General features: G+C 41.2%; 1 protein-coding gene across 2 annotated transcripts in view; it reads right to left on the reverse strand.

Annotated features, from left to right (window-relative positions):
• Positions 1–24,465, reverse strand: part of LOC124257184 (Golgi-associated plant pathogenesis-related protein 1-like) — a 158,596-nt gene that overhangs the window by 80,937 nt on the left and 53,194 nt on the right. The window contains exon 1 of one of the 2 annotated variants that reach the window (XM_046691214.1): positions 20,272–20,870. The exons of the other annotated variant lie outside the window; for it this stretch is intronic. Coding sequence (XP_046547170.1) covers positions 20,272–20,284 — 13 coding nt within the window. The 5' untranslated portion in view covers positions 20,285–20,870. Of the gene's footprint in view, positions 1–20,271; positions 20,871–24,465 lie in introns of those variants that run through there. 2 annotated transcript variants of the gene reach the window in all.

The following is a 24,465-nucleotide window of genomic DNA, read 5'->3' on the forward strand; positions in this document are numbered from 1 at the left end:
TAACACTGGTGACTGTCCTGTCTCCTCAATATAATATAACACTGGTGACTGTCTTGGTCCCTCAATATAATACTGGTGACTGTCTTGTCTCCTCAATATAAACACTGGTGACTGTCTTGTCTCCTCAACATAACACTGGTGACTGTGTTGGTCCCTCAATATAACACTGGTGACTGTCTTGTCTCCTCAATATAACACTGGTGACTGTCCTGTCTCCTCAATATAACACTGGTGACTGTCCTGTCTCCTCAATATAACACTGGTGACTGTCTTGTCTCCTCAATATAACACTAGTGACTGTACTGTCTCCTCAATATAACACTGGTGACTGTCTTGTCCTCAATATAACACTGGTGACTGTCCTGTCTCCTCAATATAACACTAGTGACTGTGTTGTCCCTCAATATAACACTGGTGACTGTCTTGTCTCCTCAATATACAACTGGTGACTGTCTTGTCCCTCAATATAACACTGGTGACTGTCTTGTCTCCTCAATATAACACTGGTGACTGTCCTGTATCCTCAATATAACACTGGTGACTCTCTTGTTCCTCAATATAACACTGGTGACTGTCTTGTCCCTCAATATAAAACTGGTGACAGTCTTGACCCCTCAATATAACACTGGTGACTGTCCTGTCTCCTCAATATAACACTGGTGACTGTCCTGTCTCCTCAATATAACACTGGTGACTGTCTTGGTCCCTCAATATAACACTGGTGACTGTCTTGTCTCCTCAATATAACACTGGTGACTGTCTTGTCTCCTCAATATAACACTGGTGACTGTCCTGTCTCCTCAATATAACACTGGTGACTGTCTTGTCTCCTCAATATAACACTGGTGACGGTCTTGTCTCCTCAAAATAACACTGGTGACTGTCTTGTCTCCTCAATATAACACTGGTGACTGTACTGTCTCCTCAATATAACACTGGTGACGGTCTTGGCCCCTCAATATAACACTGGTGACTGTCCTGTCTCCTCAATATAACACTGGTGACTGTCTTGTCTCCTCAATATAACACTGGTGACGGTCTTGTCTCCTCAAAATAACACTGGTGACTGTCTTGTCTCCTCAATATAACACTGGTGACTGTCCTGTCTCCTCAATATAACACTGGTGACTGTCTTGTCTCCTCAATATAACACTGGTGACTGTCTTGTCTCCTCAATATAACACTGTTGACTGTCCTGTCTCCTCAATATAACACTGGTGACTGTCTTGGCCCCTCAATATAACACTGGTGACTGTCCTGTCTCCTCAATATAACACTGGTGACTGTCTTGTCTCCTCAATATAACACTGGTGACTGTCCTGTCTCCTCAATATAACACTGGTGACTGTCCTGTCTCCTCAATATAACACTGGTGACTGTCTTGTCTCCTCAATATAACACTGGTGACTGTCCTGTCTCCTCAATATAACACTGGTGACTGTCTTGTCTCCTCAATATAACACTGTTGACTGTCCCGTCTCCTCAAAATAACACTGGTGACTGTCTTGGCCCCTCAGTATAACACTAGTGACTGTACTGTCTCCTCAATATAACACTGGTGACTGTCCTGTCTCCTCAATATAATATAACACTGGTGACTGTCTTGGTCCCTCAATATAATACCCGTGACTGTCTTGTCTCCTCAATATAACACTGGTGACTGTCTTGTCTCCTCAACATAACACTGGTGACTGTGTTGGTCCCTCAATATAACACTGGTGACTGTCTTGTCTCCTCAATATAACATTGGTGACTGTCCTGTCTCCTCAATATAACACTGGTGACTGTCCTGTCTCCTCAATATAACACTGGTGACTGTCTTGTCTCCTCAATATAACACTGGTGACTGTCCTGTCTCCTCAATATAACACTGGTGACTGTCTTGTCTCCTCAATATAACACTGGTGACTGTCCTGTCTCCTCAATATAACACTGGTGACTGTCTTGTCCTCAATATAACACTGGTGACTGTCTTGTCTCCTCAATATAACACTGGTGACTGTCTTGTCCCTCAATATAACACTGGTGACTGTCTTGTCTCCTCAATATAACACTGGTGACTGTCCTGTATCCTCAATATAACACTGGTGACTCTCTTGTTCCTCAATATAACACTGGTGACTGTCTTGTCCCTCAATATAACACTGGTGACTGTCTTGACCTCCTCAATATAACACTGGTGACTGTCCTGTCTCCTCAATATAACACTGGTGACTGTCCTGTCTCCTCAATATAACACTGGTGACTGTCTTGTCTCCTCAATATAACACTGGTGACTGTCTTGTCTCCTCAATATAACACTGGTGACTGTCCTGTCTCCTCAATATAACACTGGTGACTGTCTTGTCCTCAAATATAACACTGGTGACTGTCTTGTCCCTCTCAATATAAAACTGGTGACTGTCCTGTCTCCTCAATATAACATTGGTGACTGTCTTGTCTCCTCAATATAACACTGGTGACTGTCCTGTCTCCTCAATATAACACTGGTGACTGTCCTGTCTCCTCAATATAACACTGGTGACTGTCTTGTCCCTCAATATAACACTGGTGACTGTCTTGTCTCCTCAATATAACACTGGTGACTGTCCTGTCTCCTCAATATAACACTGGTGACTGTCTTGTCCCTCAATATAACACTGGTGACTGTCTTGGCCTCAATATAACACTGGTGACTGTCCTGTCTCCTCAATATAACGCTGGTGACTGTCCTGTCTCCTCAATATAACACTGGTGACTGTCCTGTCTCCTCAATATAACACTGGTGACTGTCTTGTCTCCTCAATATAACACTGGTGACTGTCCTGTCTCCTCAATATAACACTGGTGACTGTCTTGTCTCCCTCAATATAACACTGGTGACTGTCTTGTCTCCTCAATATAACACTGGTGACTGTCTTGTCTCCTCAATATAACACTGGTGACTGTCTTGTCTCCTCAATATAACACTGGTGACTGTCCTGTCTCCTCAATATAACACTGGTGACTGTCCTGTCTCCTCAATATAACACTGGTGACTGTCCTGTCTCCCTCAATATAACACTGGTGACTGACCTGTCTTGGTCCTCAATATAACACTGGTGACTGTCCTGTCTCCTCAATATAACACTGGTGACTGTCCTGTCTCCTCAATATAACACTGGTGACTGTCTTGTCCCTCAATATAACACTGGTGACTGTCTTGTCTCCTCAATATAACACTGGTGACTGTCTTGTCCCTCAATATAACACTGGTGACTGTCATGTCTCCTCAATATAACACTGGTGACTGTCCTGTCTCCTCAATATAACACTGGTGACTGTCCTGTCTCCCTCAATATAACACTGGTGACTGTCTTGTCTCCTCAATATAACACTGGTGACTGTCTTGGTCCCTCAATATATCACTGACAACTGCCCCGTCTCCTCAATATAACACTGGTGACTGACCTGTCTCCTCACTATAACACTGGTGACTGTCCTGTCTCCTCAATATAACACTGGTGACTGTCTTGTCTCCTCAATATAACACTGGTGACTGTCTTGTCCCTCAATATAACACTGGTGACTGTCCTGTCTCCTCAATATAACACTGGTGACTGTCTTGTCCCTCAATATAACACTGGTGACTGTCTTGTCTCCTCAATATAACACTGGTGACTGTCTTGTCCCTCAATATAACACTGGTGACTGTCTTGTCTCCTCAATATAACACTGGTGACTGTCCTGTCTCCTCAATATAACACTGGTGACTGTCTTGTCTCCTCAATATAACACTGGTGACTGTCTTGTCTCCTCAATATAACACTGGTGACTGTCCTGTCTCCTCAATATAACACTGGTGACTGTCCTGTGTCCTCAATATAACACTGGTGACTGTCCTGTCTCCTCAATATAACACTGGTGACTGTCCTGTCTCCTCAATATAACACTGGTGACTGTCTTGTCCCTCAATATAAAACTGGTGACAGTCTTGTCTCCCTCAATATAACACTGGTGACTGTCCTGTCTCCTCAATATAACACTGGTGACTGTCCTGTCTCCTCAATATAACACTGGTGACTGTCTTGGTCCCTCAATATAACACTGGTGACTGTCTTGTCTCCTCAATATAACACTGGTGACTGTCCTGTCTCCTCAATATAACACTGGTGACTGTCTTGTCCCTCAATATAACACTGGTGACTGTCTTGTCTCCTCAATATAACACTGGTGACTGTCTTGTCCTTCAATATAAAACTGGTGACAGTCCTGTTTCCTCAATATAACATTGGTGACTGTCTTGTCTCCTCAATATAACACAAGTGACTGTCCTGTCTCCTCAATATAACACTGGTGACTGTCCTGTCTCCTTAATATAACACTGGTGACTGTCTTGTCCCTCAATATAACACTGGTGACTGTCTTGTCTCCTCAATATAACACTGGTGACTGTCCTGTCTCCTCAATATAACACTGGTGACTGTCTTGTCCCTCAATATAAAACTGGTGACGGTCTTGGCCCCTCAATATAACACTGATGACTGTCCTGTCTCCTCAATATAACGCTGGTGACTGTCCTGTCTCCTCAATATCACACTGGTGACTGTCTTGGTCACTCAATATAACACTGGTGACTGTCTTGTCTCCTCAATATAACACTGGTGACTGTCCTGTCTCCTCAATATAACACTGGTGACTGTCTTGTCCTCAATATAACACTGGTGACTGTCTTGTCTCCTAAATATAACACTGGTGACTGTCTTGTACCTCAATATAACACTGGTGACTGTCTTGTCCCTCAATATAAAACTGGTGACAGTCCTGTCTCCTCAATATAACACAGGTGACTGTCCTGTCTCCTCAATATAAGACTGGTGACTGTCCTGTCTCCTCAATATAACACTGGTGATTGTCTGAATGTAACACTAGTGACTGTCCTCCCTCAATATAACACTAGTGACTGTCCTGTCTCCTCAATATAACACTGGTGACTGTCTTGTCCCTCAATATAACACTGGTGACTGTCTTGTCTCCTCAATGTAACACTGTCTGTCTTGTCCCTCAATATAACACTGGTGACTGTCCTGTCTCCTCAATATAACACTGGTGACTGACCTGTCTCCTCAATATAACACTGGTGACTGTCTTGGCCCCTCAATATAACACTGGTGATTGTCTTGGTCCTCAATATAACACTGGTGATTGTCTTGGTCCTTAATATATCACTGACAACTGCCCTGTCTCCTCAATATAACACTGGTGACTGACCCTGTCTCCTCAATATAACACTGGTGACTGTCTTGGTCTCCTCAATATAACACTGGTGACTGTCTTGTCTCCTCAATATAACACTGGTGACTGTCTTGTCCCTCAATATAACACTGGTGACTGTCCTGTCTCCTCAATATAACACTGGTGACTGTCTTGTCCCCTCAATATAACACTGGTGACTGTCGTGTCTCCTCAATATAACACTGGTGACTGTCTTGTCCCTCAATATAACACTGGTGACTGTCTTGTCTCCTCAATATAACACTGGTGACTGTCCTGTCTCCTCAATATAACACCGGTGACTGTCTTGTCTCCTCAATATAACACTGGTGATTGTCTTGTCTCCTCAATATAACACTGTTGACTGTCCTGTCTCCTCAATATAACACTGGTGACTGCCTTGTCCCTCAATATAACACTGGTGACTGTCTTGGTCCCTCAATATAACACTGGTGACTGTCTTGTCTCCTCAATATAACACTGGTGATTGTCTTGTCTCCTCAATATAACACTGTTGACTGTCCTGTCTCCTCAATATAACACTGGTGACTGCCTTGTCCCTCAATATAACACTGGTGACTGTCTTGGTCCCTCAATATAACACTGGTGACTGTCTTGTCTCCTCAATATAACACTGGTGACTGTCTTGTCTCCTCAATATAACACTGGTGACTGTCCTGTCTCCTCAATATAACACTGGTGACTGTCCTGTCTCCTCAATATAACACTGGTGACTGTCTTGTCTCCTCAATATAACACTGGTGACTGTCTTGTCTCCTCAATATAACACTGGTGACTGTCTTGTCTCCTCAATATAACACTGGTGACTGTCCTGTATCCTCAATATAACACTGGTGACTCTCTTGTCCCTCAATATAAAACTGGTGACAGTCTTGACCCCTCAATATAACACTGGTGACTGTCCTGTCTCCTCAATATAACACTGGTGACTGTCCTGTCTCCTCAATATAACACTGGTGACTGTCTTGGTCCCTCAATATAACACTGGTGACTGTCTTGTCTCCTCAATATAACACTGGTGACTGTCCTGTCTCCTCAATATAACACTGGTGACTGTCCTGTCTCCTCAATATAACACTGGTGACTGTCCTGTCTCCTCAATATAACACTGGTGACTGTCTTGACCCCTCAATATAACACTGGTGACTGTCCTGTCTCCTCAATATAACACTGGTGACTGTCCTGTCTCCTCAATATAACACTGGTGACTGTCTTGGTCCCTCAATATAACACTGGTGACTGTCTTGTCTCCTCAATATAACACTGGTGACTGTCTTGTCCCTCAATATAACACTGGTGACTGTCCTGTCTCCTCAATATAACACTGGTGACTGTCTTGTCCCCTCAATATAACACTGGTGACTGTCCTGTCTCCTCAATATAACACTGGTGACTGTCCTGTCTCCTCAATATAACACTGGTGACTGTCCTGTCTCCTCAATATAACACTGGTGACTGTCTTGTCTCCTCAATATAACACTGGTGACTGTCCTGTCTCCTCAATATAACACTGGTGACTGTCTTGTCCTTCAATATAAAACTGGTGACTGTCCTGTCTCCTCAATATAACACTGGTGACTGTCTTGTCTCCTCAATATAACACTGGTGACTGTCCTGTCTCCTCAATATAACACTGGTGACTGTCCTGTCTCCTCAATATAACACTGGTGACTGTCTTGTCCCTCAATATAACACTGGTGACTGTCTTGTCTCCTCAATATAACACTGGTGACTGTCCTGTCTCCTCAATATAACACTGGTGACTGTCCTGTCTCCTCAATATAACACTGGTGACTGTCCTGTCTCCTCAATATAACACTGGTGACTGTCCTGTCTCCTCAATATAACACTGGTGACTGTCCTGTCTCCTCAATATAACACTGGTGACTGTCTTGGTCCCTCAATATAACACTGGTGACTGTCTTGTCTCCTCAATATAACACTGGTGACTGTCCTGTCTCCTCAATATAACACTGGTGACTGTCTTGTCCTCAATATAACACTGGTGACTGTCTTGTCTCCTAAATATAACACTGGTGACTGTCTTGTACCTCAATATAACACTGGTGACTGTCTTGTCCCTCAATATAAAACTGGTGACAGTCCTGTCTCCTCAATATAACACTGGTGACTGTCCTGTCTCCTCAATATAACACTGGTGACTGTCCTGTCTCCTCAATATAAGACTGGTGACTGTCCTGTCTCCTCAATATAACACTGGTGATTGTCTTGGTCCCTCAATATAACACTAGTGACTGTCCTGTCTCCTCAATATAACACTAGTGACTGTCCTGTCTCCTCAATATAACACTGGTGACTGTCTTGTCCCTCAATATAACACTGGTGACTGTCTTGTCTCCTCAATGTAACACTGTTGACTGTCTTGTCCCTTAATATAACACTGGTGACTGTCATGTCTCCTCAATATAACACTGGTGACTGACCTGTCTCCTCAATATAACACTGGTGACTGCCTTGCCCCTCAATATAACACTGATGATTGTCTTGGTCCCTCAATATAACACTGGTGATTGTCTTGGTCCCTCAATATATCACTGACAACTGCCCCGTCTCCTCAATATAACACTGGTGACTGACCTGTCTCCTCACTATAACACTGGTGACTGTCCTGTCTCCTCAATATAACACTGGTGACTGTCTTGGCCCCTCAATATAACACTGGTGACTGTCTTGTCCCTCAATATAACACTGGTGACTGTCCTGTCTCCTCAATATAACACTGGTGACTGTCTTGTCCCTTAATATAACACTGGTGACTGTCGTGTCTCCTCAATATAACACTGGTGACTGTCTTGTCCCTCAATATAACACTGGTGACTGTCTTGTCTCCTCAATATAACACTGGTGACTTATAACACCGGTGACTGTCTTGTCTCCTCAATATAACACTGGTGATTGTCTTGTCTCCTCAATATAACACTGTTGACTGTCCTGTCTCCTCAATATAACACTGGTGACTGCCTTGTCCCTCAATATAACACTGGTGATTGTCTTGGTCCCTCAATATAACACTGGTGATTGTCTTGTCCCTCAATATAACACTGGTGAACTGCCCCGTCTCCTCAATATAACACTGATAACTGCCCTGTCTCCTCAATATATCACTGAGAACTGCCCCGTCTCTCAATATAACAATAATATAACACTGTCAACTGTCCCGTCTCCTCAATATATCACTGACAACTGCCCCGTCTCCTCAATATAACACTGACAACTGCCCCGTCTCCTCAATATATTGATCATCAAAGAACATTAACTTACGTGCATGATGTAATTTCGTTCTATCGGTCCCCATGTGCCATTGTTCTATGGACCCTCAACGAACATTATCTACGTACTTGATGCAATATTATAAGTTGTTCACTGGTCCCTCGGGGCCCATAGGTTGATGCGCCCTCTATGTTTGGTTATGAACATAAACAAACAGAGAGGGTGCATCAACTCATGGGCCTCGAGGGACCAGTGAACAACGTTTTTATCTTACCGAACACCTCAACGTTAATTTTGAACTGTTTGAAGCACGGGTATTGGATCATAATAAGGAGTACCGGAGTTAGGCAACAGCCCAAACAACTACTAACATGAAGTACAAAACGAATTCCCAGTTCGGCATTTCCAGCGGGTAACACAGAAAATTTCACGTACTTGATGTAATATTGTTCTATGCACCCTCAACGAACATTATTTTACTTTCATTATGTAATATTGTTCTATGGACCCTCAACGAACATTATTTTACTTTCATTATGCAATATTGTTCTATGGACCCTCAACGAACATTATTTTACTTTCATTATGTAATATTGTTCTATGGACCCTCAACGAACATTATTTTACTTTCATTATGTAATATTGTTCTATGGACCCTCAACGAACATTATTTTACTTACATTATGTAATATTGTTCTATGGACCCTCAACGAACATTATTTTACTTACATTATGTAATATTGTTCTATGGACCCTCAACGAACATTATTTTACTTTCATTATGTAATATTGTTCTATGGACCCTCAACGAACATTATTTTACTTTCATTATGCTATTGTTCTATGGACATTAACATTATGTAATATTGTTCTATGGACCCTCAACGAACATTATTTTACTTTCATTATGTAATATTGTTCTATGGACCCTCAACGAACATTATTTTACTTTCATTATGCAATATTGTTCTATGGACCCCCAACGAACATGATTTTACTTACATTATGTAATATTGTTCTATGGACCCTCAACGAACATTATTTTACTTACATTATGTAATATTGTTCTATGGACCCTCAACGAACATTATTTTACTTACATTATGTAATATTGTTCTATGGACCCTGAACGAACATTACTTTACTTACATTGTGTAATATTAATATTGTTCTATGGACCCTCAACGAACATTACTTTACGTACTTGATGTAATATTGTTCTATGCACCCTCAACGAACATTATTTTACTTACATTATGTAATATTGTTCTATGGACCCTCAACGAACATCATTTTACTTACATTATGTAATATTGTTCTATGGACCCTCAACGAACATCATTTTACTTACATTATGTAATATTGTTCTATGGACCCTCAACGAACATTATTTTACTTACATTATGTAATATTGTTCTATGGACCCTCAACGAACATTAATTTACTTACATTATGTAATATTGTTCTATGGACCCTCAACGAACATTACTTTACTTAGATTGTGTAATATTAATATTGTTCTATGGACCATCAACGAACATTACTTTACTTACATTGTGTAACATTAATATTGTTCTATGCACCCACAACGAACATTATTTTACTTACATTATGCAATATTGTTCTATGGACCCTCAACGAACATTATTTTACTTACATTATGCAATATTGTTCTATGGACCCTCAACGAACATTACTTTACGTACTTGATGTAATATTGTTCTATGGACCCTCAACGAACATTATTTTACTTACATGATGCAATATTGTTCTATGGACCCTCAACGAACATTATTTTACTTACAATATGTAATATTGTTTTATGGACCCTCAACGAACATTGTTTTACGTACATGATGTAACATTGTTCTATGGACCCTCAACGAACAGTATTTTACTTACATGACGTCATGTTATTCTATGGACCCTCAACGTACATGTTTTACGTACATGGTGTGACGTTGTAAGGTACCTTCCATGTGACATTATTCTCGGACATTTCCTGATCGTTCTAAGCACACTCAATAAAACTCTGTAATCCCTCAACGAATTACTTTACGTACTTGATGTAATATTGTTCTATGGACCCTCAACGAACATTATTTTAATTACATTATGCAATATTGTTCTATGGACCCTCAACGAACATTATTTTACTTACAATATGTAATATTGTTCTATGGACCCTCAACGAACATTGTTTTACTTACATTATGTAACATTGTTCTATGGACCCTCAACGAACAGTATTTTACTTACATTATGTAATATTGTTCTGTGGACCCTCAACGAACATTACTTTACTTACATTATGTAACATTAATATTGTTCTATGGACCCTCAACGAACATAACTTTACGTACTTGATGTAATATTGTTCTATGCACCCTCAACGAACATTATTTTACTTACATTATGCAATATTGTTCTATGGACCCTCAACAAACATTGTTTTACTTACATGATGTAATATTGTTCTATGGACCCACAACGAACATTATTTTACTTACATTATGTAATATTGTTCTATGGACCCTCAACGAACATTATTTTACTGACATTATGTAATATTGTTCTATGGACCCTGAACGAACATTACTTTACTTACATTGTGTAATATTAATATTGTTCTATGGACCCTCAACGAACATTACTTTACGTACTTGATGTAATATTGTTCTATGCACCCTCAACGAACATTATTTTACTTACATTATGTAATATTGTTCTATGGACCCTCAACGAACATTATTACTTGTACACATTATGTAATATTGTTCTATGGACCCTCAACGAACATTATTTTACTTACATTATGTAATATTGTTCTATGGACCCTCAACGAACATTAATTTACTTACATTATGTAATATTGTTCTATGGACCCTCAACGAACATTACTTTACTTAGATTGTGTAATATTAATATTGTTCTATGGACCATCAACGAACATTACTTTACTTACATTGTGTAACATTAGTATTGTTCTATGCACCCACAACGAACATTATTTTACTTACATTATGCAATATTGTTCTATGGACCCTCAACGAACATTATTTTACTTACATTATGCAATATTGTTCTATGGACCCTCAACGAACATTACTTTACGTACTTGATGTAATATTGTTCTATGGACCCTCAACGAACATTATTTTACTTACATGATGCAATATTGTTCTATGGACCCTCAACGAACATTATTTTACTTACATGATGCAATATTGTTCTATGGACCCTCAACGAACATTATTTTACTAACATGATGTAATATTGTTCTATGGACCCTCAACGAACATTATTTTACTTACATTATGTAATATTGTTCTATGGACCCTCAACGAACATTATTTTACTTACATTATGTAATATTGTTCTATGGACCCTCAACGAACATTATTTTACTTACATTATGTAATATTGTTCTATGGACCCTCAACGAACATTATTTTACTTACAATATGTAATATTGTTCTATGGACCCTCAACGAACATTGTTTTACGTACATGATGTAACATTGTTCTATGGACCCTCAACGAACAGTATTTTACTTACATGACGTCATGTTATTCTATGGACCCTCAACGTACATGTTTTACGTACATGGTGTGACGTTGTAAGGTACCTTCCATGTGACATTATTCTCGGACATTTCCTGATCGTTCTAAGCACACTCAATAAAACTCTGTAATCCCTCAACGAATTACTTTACGTACTTGATGTAATATTGTTCTATGGACCCTCAACGAACATTATTTTAATTACATTATGCAATATTGTTCTATGGACCCTCAACGAACATTATTTTACTTACAATATGTAATATTGTTCTATGGACCCCCAACGAACATTGTTTTACTTACATTATGTAACATTGTTCTATGGACCCTCAACGAACAGTATTTTACTTACATGACGTCATGTTATTCTATGGACCCTCAACGTACATGTTTTACGTACATGATGTGACGTTGTAAGGTACCTTCCATGTGACATTGTTCTCGGACATTTCCACATCGTTCTAAGCACACTCAATAAAACTCTGTAATCCCTTTAACATTGATCTATGTGTCATCCCTGTAACGTTGCTCCATATATACATCACGTGGCATTGTTCTATTCACAACTCAATCAGAATTCAGCCTTGACCTTTGATAAAAGTGATAGGTAATCCCGGAGGTGAATGTATTACTGCCAATAAAGGATTATCGTGTCTCCCGCTGAAATTACAGCTGCCTTTTCTATTTCCCAAGCTCTGTTTCTTGTTTGACCCACATAGCTGGCTGAACATCAGTCGCCAATATTGGCTTCTTCATGTGAGACTATAGCCTTGTGTTGTGTAGACTGGGCATTGTATACATTATAAGGAACGTCATGCATGGACCTAACGTTATATACACCAGATCTCATCGTGTGTTGATATTAAGCTAGGTTTAGTTTAGGAACCGGAGATAGACAGGATTGACTTGATCTGTGCTGAGAAATGACCTTATATGGAGATGTTCTGGTCTCTTTACTTGGATGTAGTGTTTTGGAGATTGTATTTAAACGTGGTAGTGTTTGTAAGTTTGTTGCTGTGTAATGCAATTCTAGGAACCTTCATCTGAGCCAGACAAGCTGGTGATTGACATCATGTCATGCTGACATCAGTGATTGATTGATCCACGCAGCTTGGTAACGATGTATCACCAAATCCATACTAAACCCCTTCCCTTCAGTCGCTAGTTCTGGATAAGAACGTCATGAAATTCGAAGTGGTGCGAACCTAGGTTTTACACTAAGTGCGTTGATGAGGAATTCTGGACAGAAACTGCATGAGCATTGTCGAAGTACACAACTGATAAATTGTCCTTTATTTAAAATATATCACAAATGTCACCAACTGATATTCACTTCGATATATCCGAAATAAAACATTTGCGGTTAAAGTATCAATGTTGAACACTTCACATTCGAAGAATGTCAATATTAGTTTTCTTAAAAAATGATGATAGAATAACACTCGGATAGTTCGCTAACCTCATCCTGGGCGGCATCATATATTCAAGCATATTGTTTTTCACCCGAGATAGTGACATATGAGGTGAGGTGAGGTGAGGTGAGGTGAGATGAAATGGGGTTTAACATCGTACGTAAGAATATTTCTCTCATATGACGACATGCATGCGTGTGTATGTGTGGTTGCTTGTACTAGCCCAGACTTAAGCTGGTTTATAGTGCTAGCTCACTGAGATACAATGCCGCAGTTAAGCATGAATACCCCACTCAAACACAAAATACTGACTCCGAGCCGACCAGTCCTTGTTGTACCCATTAATGCCGAGCGCCAGGCAGGGAACAACAAGTACCATATTTTAACGTCTTTTGGTATGACACGGTCGGGAATCGAACCCGCGACCTTCCACTCTCCGGGCGGACGCTCTAACCACTACACCACGGAGGCGGCAGTGACATATGAGGACTGACAAGCAAACAAAAAGCACACATGGCCTGAGAGCTATTTTTCGCACTCTATTTTTGAGCCCACCAAACATCAATTAGCTTTTATCTGCCCGCCTCTCCTCCTCCCCTTTGGCCTGAATAGCCAGTTTGCATTAACCAGCCTTCAAGGGTTACCTCCGACGGTGCACCTGAGAGACTATTATCATTGTCCTGTTCCTCCATCGCTGACCAGACCAGCAGAGACCCACCTTATCGCTGTTACTCCTTAAACAAAGGACAAAGGGGAGACATGCTGCTCGTCTGGATAACATCAGAGGATGCAAAGCTTGATTAGTATTGTTTCAGAATCAGCCAAATCGAATCAACTTAACCCTTCACAAGGCGTTCTTCTAGCCTCAGTAATAGCGACTCCGATGTCTTCAAATGAACTGATGCCGCATGCTAAATATGACAAGTGATGAGGGAAATAGCATGAATAGATTATTGATTACCTGTCAAATTTTATATGACGTTGTGTTTAATTTAGGTGAATTGTATTAAATGTCATATCAGAGGAAAGCAGTTACACGTTCAGTATGATTCTCCCAGTTTAACATTAAGCCAAATTGTTGTCTTATCGTGATTTTCATTCTGTGAGATATTGGTGTGCTTTTACACGACAGACTCGTGAAGATCCGGGTTAGACTTGATCTTCAGTAACCCATGCCAGTTGTAAGAGGCGACCAACGGGATCGGGTGGTCAGGCTGGTTGACAGACATCATCGTATCCCAATTGCGTAGATCGATGCTCATGGTGTTGATCACTGGATTGTCTGGTCCAGACTCGATTATTTACAGTCCGCTGTCATATAGCTGGAATATTGCTGAGTGCGGCGTAAAATTAAACCCACTCACTCTTATACGACAATGATTTGTTGTGAATAAAATTTAAACATAGGCTACATCATATTATTTTTACTTCCGAGTCCGGAATGAGTGTTCCAATATGGGTACATGGTCTATACTTGGTGAGCTGGGTTTGACACCACTGTAAACAGCATGATAGATCCGTGTTAACCTGCGTGGGAGGAAATCTTTGAGTGATGCAGATTTTTAACGTTTGTTTTTAAATGAATCCCCAGAATAATATCATAATGACAAAATCGAATTATAACCAGGGCTAATCGGTGATTTAACCTACTGATCATCGTATCCTGGCATAACTAAGGGGCGCAACCGTGTACCATTGTCACTATGTGTTTGCCCCGGAATGAAATTAACACAAAAGATGTTCCATCAATTCGTCGGGCATATATCGACCGGCATAAACGCCCGTAACTTTTTATATTACAGCCCATAGGGGCCACATACACAAAGCGAACTTAGCGCTAAGACTATCGTCACTCATAAGAGACATTAGCATTAAGACAGTCGTCGCATTTTTAATATATTTATAAATATATACAATGGATTTCTATGGTATCCAACTCGAAGCTCTTCAACGGTGCATCACAAAGTCTGGGAGGGATAGAAGGTTATCGTCACATGACTTATCCCACCGGGTACCCATTTTCTGCTGGTTGCGCATTGGGAGTTTTAAAGAATTACGATTCTGTAGCTTTCAGCGATAAGTGAGTCCCAATGATACCTTGGTCACGTGATATATGCTGTTGACAGCTCCGAGGCCAAACAATGACATAACTCTGAGCGAGTCAACACAATCAACTCAGTAACACACATGCATTATTGATCCTGTAATGCATTTATATTACACAGGAGGCTTTCGCACACAGGATGTTCAGATGAGCTAATCATAATGTTGTTGTTACTAGTGACGTATACACAGAGATTCAATTACATTCTCAACTCCCTTAGGATCACTCTCTGGTACATACATAAGTTTAACTATATTTTTCGACACACTTAATACCCCTGAGAGAAAGGGAGGGGGGTTGTGGTGGTCGTGGGGGTCGCATGGTTGGTCAAGCAGTATTCGCTGTACAAAATTTCCTCCCTTTGTTATATCAGGATCAGCTACATGGGATGCACTGGGGTGCTCCTGATAGACGATACGGACATGTTTCGATAATTCATGTGCCTTACAGCGCACATGCCATCATCGAACTTCGTTCCGTCGATTTCGGATAAAGAGCTGGTGACATTGCTGAGATGAGTTAACTTGGTATTTCAAGGCATCATACACTGTCTAAACATAAACATTATGACATAATATTTTAATAATGAATCCGTATTCGTAGTTGATATTATCATTCCATCTTTTAAAGCCTTTTCAAAATGGCGACTGTCAGAGGTTGGTTGTGACGTGATACTGGATTATTTGCACAAACATAGAATAGATGTGTATTGAATGTTACAAATGGATGAATAAGTGATGCATAGCGTCATTATATGTATCATATATCTGTTATACAAAGCTAGAAGAAGTGAAAGACCAGAAAATGACAAATATTGACCCTAAATGTTCCATTATTGGCATTAAATCACTCTGTCGGTTGTCTCGAACCATGGATTACCCAAAATGTCCCCATGTGTTCGACTATTCACAACTGCCTTTAACCATAATCACCCATGCACTCAGTCCAAACTCTCTGTTCAGAACTTGAAACAACGAAACTAAATATTAACGCAAGTAAATAGAAGCGAAAAAACCCTTTCCACATCTAGAAGAAATCTCTGCTAAAAGCAGAGTCGATTGTTCAGTTGTGACTATATCATGAGTATATATTTGTTTCAGCAGTATTACAGCTGTACGATGTTGTTTATAAACAAATCTAGTCTGGACCAGGCAATCCGGTGATTGTCACCATGTGATACGATGACAGAGCTTGTGTTTATGAATCACTATGAAATAGTGATGACACCAGGTGTTGGCGAAAAGGTGAGCTACCGTGTCTACCATAATACTTCTTGAAAGCTTTACAGAGGCCTTGAATATCGTACCCATGATCAAACAACTTCAGGGCAAGAGTGGCATGACGTTCTTTGAAATCCTGATAGAAAGAGCACGCTCGATAAACCTATTCTGTTAGAAAGGGTCATTTCTTGATAAGTTTACCACAATTTTTATTAAAAATAATGGCAGACTACGTCCTCTCCCCTCTACACGCACGCACGCGCGCACACACACACACACACCCCCTTACGCTTACTCCTCAATATTACTTTATTGAGTCTATGGGTATTAACGTCCAACACATTTCCACTCGGGCATCAAAATTATGCTCTTCCTCTAGTAGTCAATAAGATGACTGGCCTGCATCAAGGACATCCAAAAGGGTTGTAATCAAGTTACAAGATGTAAGAATACCATTGTACAGATTGCGATCCAGTGTCAAGTATACAGTATTAATACATTACATTCTACAACCATCATGATCACTGGCCCTGATCCAGCATACGGAAAGTGACAATCAAGTAAAGAGACTGAAGGACGCAGTCCAGTGGTTTCAACGCCTGACTTGAGGAACATCGTCCACACAGATTGCTTCACTCAATATTGCCAATGAAATGCTGGCTGCTTCAAGAGGACGGTGTTCTGCAGCTAATCTAGCGGAAGGCTTGACCGATGGCTACTTCCAGACAGCTTAGACTATCAATAGTCGAACCTGTATGAAATCCCATCAAGGGAGGCTGGGACGTTTGTAAGTGGAATTATTTGTATTCTGATAAAACGTAATTTGCCATTGGTATATTACATTACAATAGATAACATGTTGTCGTCCTGGAAAATAAACTGATGTCATATTTTTCGGGACCTCCGCATCAACTGTGGTATTGGTGCCACGGCTTTCTGCTGTTTTTTAGATAGAGTTGCCTGTGTAATATTAAGAGGTAATGTGTATATATTTAAGAAGTCTCACAAAAAATGTCCCAAATAAGCACATCTGGCTGGCATTAAAACTGAAACGAACTGAAAAATTAAAGTCTTAAAAGTCCGTCCCTTGATTGGTCGGGGATTTATGCCTGGGACTGAAGTCGTGTTCTCGAATATTCACGTTTGTCGTTTTGGTGGACGAGAACATCTGCGAATGTCATGAATGATCACGTGACTTTCCATATATGGATATACTGTTACATGAGACAGGAGACACCACTTGGCAGTGTTGAGCATCTCCGATAAACTGGCGTATATTTCATGCAAGAGCAACGACTACAGGAACGATCGCTGTACCAGCTCCTGTGAGCAGTAGAGATTGTTTTATACGTCACAACCAATGACAGCAGCAAAAGTGATCATTTCACAGAAACAAAAAGGTTTGAACAGGAACATGTCCCCCGCCGTGATATTGCTAGATTGCTAAAAGCCGCGTAAAACTACACTCAGTCAGTCAGTCATGGGTGTACGGATTCTTGTTTCATCAGGGTTCTCAGACATTATCAGAAAATTCAAGAAAATGCAAAAAATGTAAGGCTTTGAAAAAAAGAATATCGGACCTATCTTCAAACGGATTATAATAAAGCACTATAAACAGGTACAGAAAATACGAGACGTTTTGAATCTTCTCCTTCTAAATTATCAAAGTATGTGAAATACAATCATTGGTCACGTATACTCCTGGCCATCACTATATGCGATACACAATATATTCAGTTGTTTCGTCCATGACATGGCGACTATCTCGTCTAATTCCGTCCACGTGACTATCACGTGACACAGCACAGCATGGCGGACGAATTTGCCTGATGTACACTTTGAATGTTTGACTTGAACTTCAAATGAGAAACTATGCAACGATGCTATGAGCACAGGAGTGAGTGAGAGAATGAGTGAGTTAGTTTTACGCCACACTCAGCAAGATTCCAGCTATATGGAGGTAGTCTGTAAATAATCGCGTCTGGACCAGACAATCCAGTGATCAACAGCATGAGCATCGATCTACGCAGTTGGGATACGAAGACATGTGTCAACCAAGTCAGCGAGCCAAACCACCTGATCCCGTTAGTCGCCTCTTACGACAAGCCTTGGTTACTGAAGATCAATTCTAACATCTAACATGTCACATCCTGGACGTATATGCATGTGTACTCACATTCGACATACACCTGTTGGTTGAGTGACATTCAACATACACATGCTGGTTGATTGACATTCGACATACACAAGTTGGTTGTGACACATTCGACATATACAAGTTGGTTACGCCACATTCGACATGCACATCTTGCTTTGACCCACATTTGACATCAATATGCTGGTTGAATCATTCAGGATGAACCTTTTTTTAACACATATTCGGTATTCGGGATGAATATGAAATAAATTTACCATTTTAATGAACCCCAGAAGGTATGGTACAGAACACCCAGTATCGTACCAGCGTATCGTGGCCATGCAAAGGGACGCTGCAACTCTACTCAACAAACACCTGCAACCAATTGGCAAACCACTTACTTGTTCTTTGCCACCATCGAACATAGACGCATACTATTCTTTGACCCAGCAGGTATTTCGGGAAATATTAAGGCAGCCCCTAAGGATCACTTCCAAAACTTACCCTCTAAAACAGATCACTTTTTTATTCTGTGTACATGATACAGTATGAGTACAGATACAATCTCCATTCTCGCAAAGTAGGGATAGAATGACTTGAGTCAAACATTCTGGGGGCTGCGATATTTACACATCACAGACCCCCTTTAATAGGTCTCCGCTCCTTCACAATGCTGCATCAGGCTGGGCGTTATCAGCTGTTAAAATCTAACTTTTCATGTAACAAAAATAAATATTTTCTTTCGATAGTATCTACACATAAAAATCATTACGACCATCGAACGAGAATGGTCACGGCGAGATGTGTTATGGGATATATGGGTTTCCATAATTAAAGTGGAACGCGTAATAGTATTTATTGATACATAAACCAGATGTGTCCCTATTGGTAAACGATATTATTGACACGTACTTTGTGATTCACATAATGAAAGCACCCATCGATGCAGTAGACAGGTGGTATAACGCCACGATGCCACAATGGTACTCGGGGATATATAATTGTTGATAGTACCACGAGAATTCAGCTGTATGTATACACCAAGGACAAGAAGCTATTATACTCTATCATTGCAGAAAGACATTCTCTTTGTGGCTTTAGATGTCAGGTGACCGCCAGGCACAGCAAGGTCGTTTGATGAATAATGATGATATGTATTATAACATGAACGGTGAAATGTAAACAAATAAACATCAAAACATGGCGATGATATAATGGTCATTCGTTTCCTGTATTTGCAATGGCGGCCGGTAACCTCAAGGTCGTTGTTGGAGAACTAAATCTTATATCGTGATGAGAAAGGAGTTATCCAAACGGCGTGTTGAGATGCCGCGAGGTCTCAGTACTTACCTCGTTCAGCCATGTGTCTCCCGCCAAAACCCGAACACGGCAGACGATAGTTCCGTCAGCAGACGACAACTCTAACACACAAGCACAGCCTAATTCCAACCCGTGTTCATCTCGTGTAATCCGCAAATTATTAATCCATGTCTGTTAGGTCGACAAATCGTGATATTGTACGCTGTTACCCAGACTTGACACCTCTCCACTGAAATTTTCGTCTTCCAGCACTGTCGTCTGCTTCCACTAAATGGATGCAAAAGTCCCAAAGCGTTTAACGACGGATCGATCGTGGGGATATTTCCAAGCAGCAGTAGCATACACGTAGTCAGAGCCGATCTCACTCAGGCGGTTTCTGCTCAAGGTTGGCTATATCGCAATAATTGAGTTCTGCTGCCAAACTCCTCGCATCGTAATCTGAATTAGAGGGAGCATCCCTACCTGTCTAAATGTCATCAGATATAGCCTCCAGACAAGATACCATGGGGTCCGAGAAGCATCATAATTATCATATCTATAACGTGACGATCTCAATTATTATGTTTTAGGAGGTCACAGCTGGCTTGTGTGTTTTATCTGGTTGAGCAGTAAAGGGACCAGGTCTTCTCCAGATAACGACAGCAGCCATGGATGGTGGTGCCACGCACGGTGACATGTGCTCGTGTACGCGCTACACAGGTTCAGGGCATATCATTGACATTGTTTAAATGTTGACATGGATTTTCTAAATTAATAATTTATGCTATAAGTTTTAGGTTTACAGTATTTGGTAATATTAGCTTTTGGCTTGATTCTCTGAAGACGAACTGTTTTCATCTCGAGTTTCAGTGTAATTAGGGTAGGGTAGCCTTGTGGTTAAAGCTTTCGCTCGTCACGCCGAAAACCCGGATTCGATTCCCCACATGGGTACAATCTGGGAAGCCCATTTCGTGTGTCCCCCGTTGTGATACTGCTGGAATATTGATAAAAGCGATGTAAAACTCACTATCTCAATTCTGTGTAATTACCGCTGTACTGGATATTTTAGTGAATAATATGTGTAACGGTCATTGGTTTGAAGCTTTCATTTTCTACCACGTCTTTGGTACCGTATGGATATAACATCCTGAAAACATCATCCGTAAACCAATATTTCCCTTATCCAATGGAAACACCGCATGAGCATGTATAAAAGCCTGTCAAATTCATAGCCATGTTATAATAAAAAAGGTAATTATCTACTGCGTGCTACCCGACTTATGGATGTAATCCCCATGCTGTAGTATATCTCGTGAGGTAGGATCTAACCGACTTATGGATGGAATCCCCATGCTGTAGTATGTCTCGTGAGGTAGGATCTACCCGACTTATGGATGTAATCCCCATGCTGTAGTATGTCTCGTGAGGTAGGATCTACCCGACTTATGGATGTAATCCCCATGCTGTAGTATGTCTCGTGAGGTAGGATCTACACGACTTATAGATGGAATCCCCATGCTGTAGTATGTCTCGTGAGGTAGGATCTACCCGACTTATGGATGTAATCCCATGCTGTAGTATGTCTCGTGAGGTAGGATCTACCCGACTTATGGATGGAATCCCCATGCTGTAGTATGTCTCGTGAGGTAGGATCTACCCGACTTATGGATGTAATCCCCATGCTGTAGTATGTCTCGTGAGATTGGATCTACCCGACTTATGGGTGGAATCCCCATGCCGTAGTATGTCTCGTGAGGTAGGATCTACCCGACTTATGGGTGGAATCCCCATGCTGTAGTATGTCTCGTGAGGTAGGATCTACCCGACTTATGGATGTAATCCCCATGCTGTAGTATGTCTCGTGAGATTGGATCTACCCGACTTATGGGTGGAATCCCCATGCCGTAGTATGTCTCGTGAGGTAGGATCTACCCGACTTATGGATGGAATCCCCATGCTGTAGTATGTCTTGTGAGGTAGGATCTACCCGACTTATGGATGGAATCCCCATGCTGTAGTGTGTCTCGTGAGGTAGGATCTACCCGACTTATAGATGGAATCCCCATGCTGTAGTATGTCTGGTGAGGTAGGATCTACCCGACTTATGGATGGAATCCCCATGCTGTAGTATGTCTCGTGAGGTAGGATCTACCGACTGAGCAGGTAGTAGCGATCGTAGCACTACTGTCGTAAGTCTATGTCAAATTATGGGAGTTACGACTGTCGTACGTAACGCTACAATCGCTTTGAGGAACGGTGCCCTGTCGCCACCGAAGCAGAATGGCTAGGTGCACTTGAGAGTAGTCGGTAGTAGAGGTACTTGTCTTGGTGTGTTATGGTGACGTGCATATAGGTGACGACATGGACTCACCAAGATGTAGCTTGTAATTTTGTAGTTACGTAACTGAGGTGAGATACGTGTGCTTTCAGTACGTATGGCAAAGAAGGTATGTTTGTGAGGCGAGTATCTAGGAAGACGTGGGTATCTTAGTGCGGTAAATACTTACTGTGAGGTGGGCATGTTTGTGAGGCGAGTATCTAGGAAGACGTGGGTATCTTAGTACGGTAAATACCTACTGTGAGATGGGTATGTTTGTGAGGTGAGTGTCTAGGAAGACGTGGGTATCTTAGTACGGTAAATACCTACTGTGAGGTGGGTATGTTTGTGAGGTGAGTATCTAGGAAGACGTGGGTATCTTAGTACGGTAAATACCTACTGTGAGATGGGTATGTTTGTGAGGTGAGTATCTAGGAAGACGTGGGTATCTTAGTACGGTAAATACCTACTGTGAGGTGGGTATGTTTGTGAGGTGAGTATCTAGGAAGACGTGGGTATCTTAGTACGGTAAATACCTACTGTGAGGTGGGTATGTTTGTGAGGTGAGTATCTAGGAAGACGTGGGTATCTTAGTACGGTAAATACCTACTGTGAGGTGGGTATGTTTGTGAGGTGATTTATCTAGGAAGACGTGGGTATCTTACTGCGGTAAATACCTACTGTGAGGTGGGTGTGTTTGTGAGGTGATTTATCTAGGAAGACGTGGGTATCTTACTGCGGTAAATACCTACTGTGAGGTGGGTGTGTTTGTGAGGTGAGTATCTAGGAAGACGTGGGTATCTTAGTACGGTAAATACCTACTGTGAGGTGGGTATGTTTGTGAGGTGAGTATATAGGAAGGCGTGGGTATCTTAGTACGGTAAATACCTACTGTGAGGTGGGTATGTTTGTGAGGTGATTTATCTGGGAAGACGTGGTTATCTTAGTACGGTAAATACCTACTGTGAGGTGGGTATGTTTGTGAGGTGATTTATCTAGGAAGACGTGGGTATCTTACTGCGGTAAATACCTACTGTGAGGTGGGTGTGTTTGTGAGGTGATTTATCTAGGAAGACGTGGGTATCTTACTGCGGTAAATACCTACTGTGAGGTGGGTGTGTTTGTGAGGTGATTTATCTAGGAAGACGTGGGTATCTTACTGCGGTAAATACCTACTGTGAGGTGGGTGTGTTTGTGAGGTGATTTATCTAGGAAGACGTGGGTATCTTACTGCGGTAAATACCTACTGTGAGGTGGGTGTGTTTGTGAGGTGAGTATCTAGGAAGACGTGGGTATCTTAGTACGGTAAATACCTACTGTGAGGTGGGTATGTTTGTGAGGTGATTTATCTAGGAAGACGTGGGTATCTTACTGCGGTAAATACCTACTGTGAGGTGGGTGTGTTTGTGAGGTGAGTATCTAGGAAGACGTGGGTATCTTAGTACGGTAAATACCTACTGTGAGGTGGGTATGTTTGTGAGGTGAGTATCTAGGAAGACGGGGGTATCTTAGTACAGTAAATTCCTACTGTGAGGTGGGTATGTTTGTGGAGTGAGTATCTAGGAAGACGTGGGTATCTTAGTACGGTTAATACCAACAGTGAGGTGGGCATGTTTGTGAGGTGAGTATCTAGGAAGACGGGGGTATCTTAGTTCGGTAAATACCTACTGTGAGGTGGGTATGTTTGTGAGGTGAGTATCCAGGAAGACGTGGGTATCTTAATGCGGTAAATACCTACTGTGAGGTGGGCATGTTTGTGAGGCGAGTATCTAGGAAGACGGGGGTATCTTAGTACGGTAAATACCTACTGTGAGGTGGGTATGTTTGTGAGGTGAGTATCTAGGAAGACGTGGGTATCTTAATGCGGTAAATACCTAAGGTAGTTGCGAGGTAGTTGTGGCTTCAGTGCTGTAGGTGCCTGGTTGAAA

The sequence above is a fragment of the Haliotis rubra genome, unplaced genomic scaffold (assembly GCF_003918875.1).
Source record: "Haliotis rubra isolate DU_JTF1 unplaced genomic scaffold, ASM391887v1 Scf117, whole genome shotgun sequence".
Taxonomy (NCBI): domain Eukaryota; kingdom Metazoa; phylum Mollusca; class Gastropoda; order Lepetellida; family Haliotidae; genus Haliotis; species Haliotis rubra.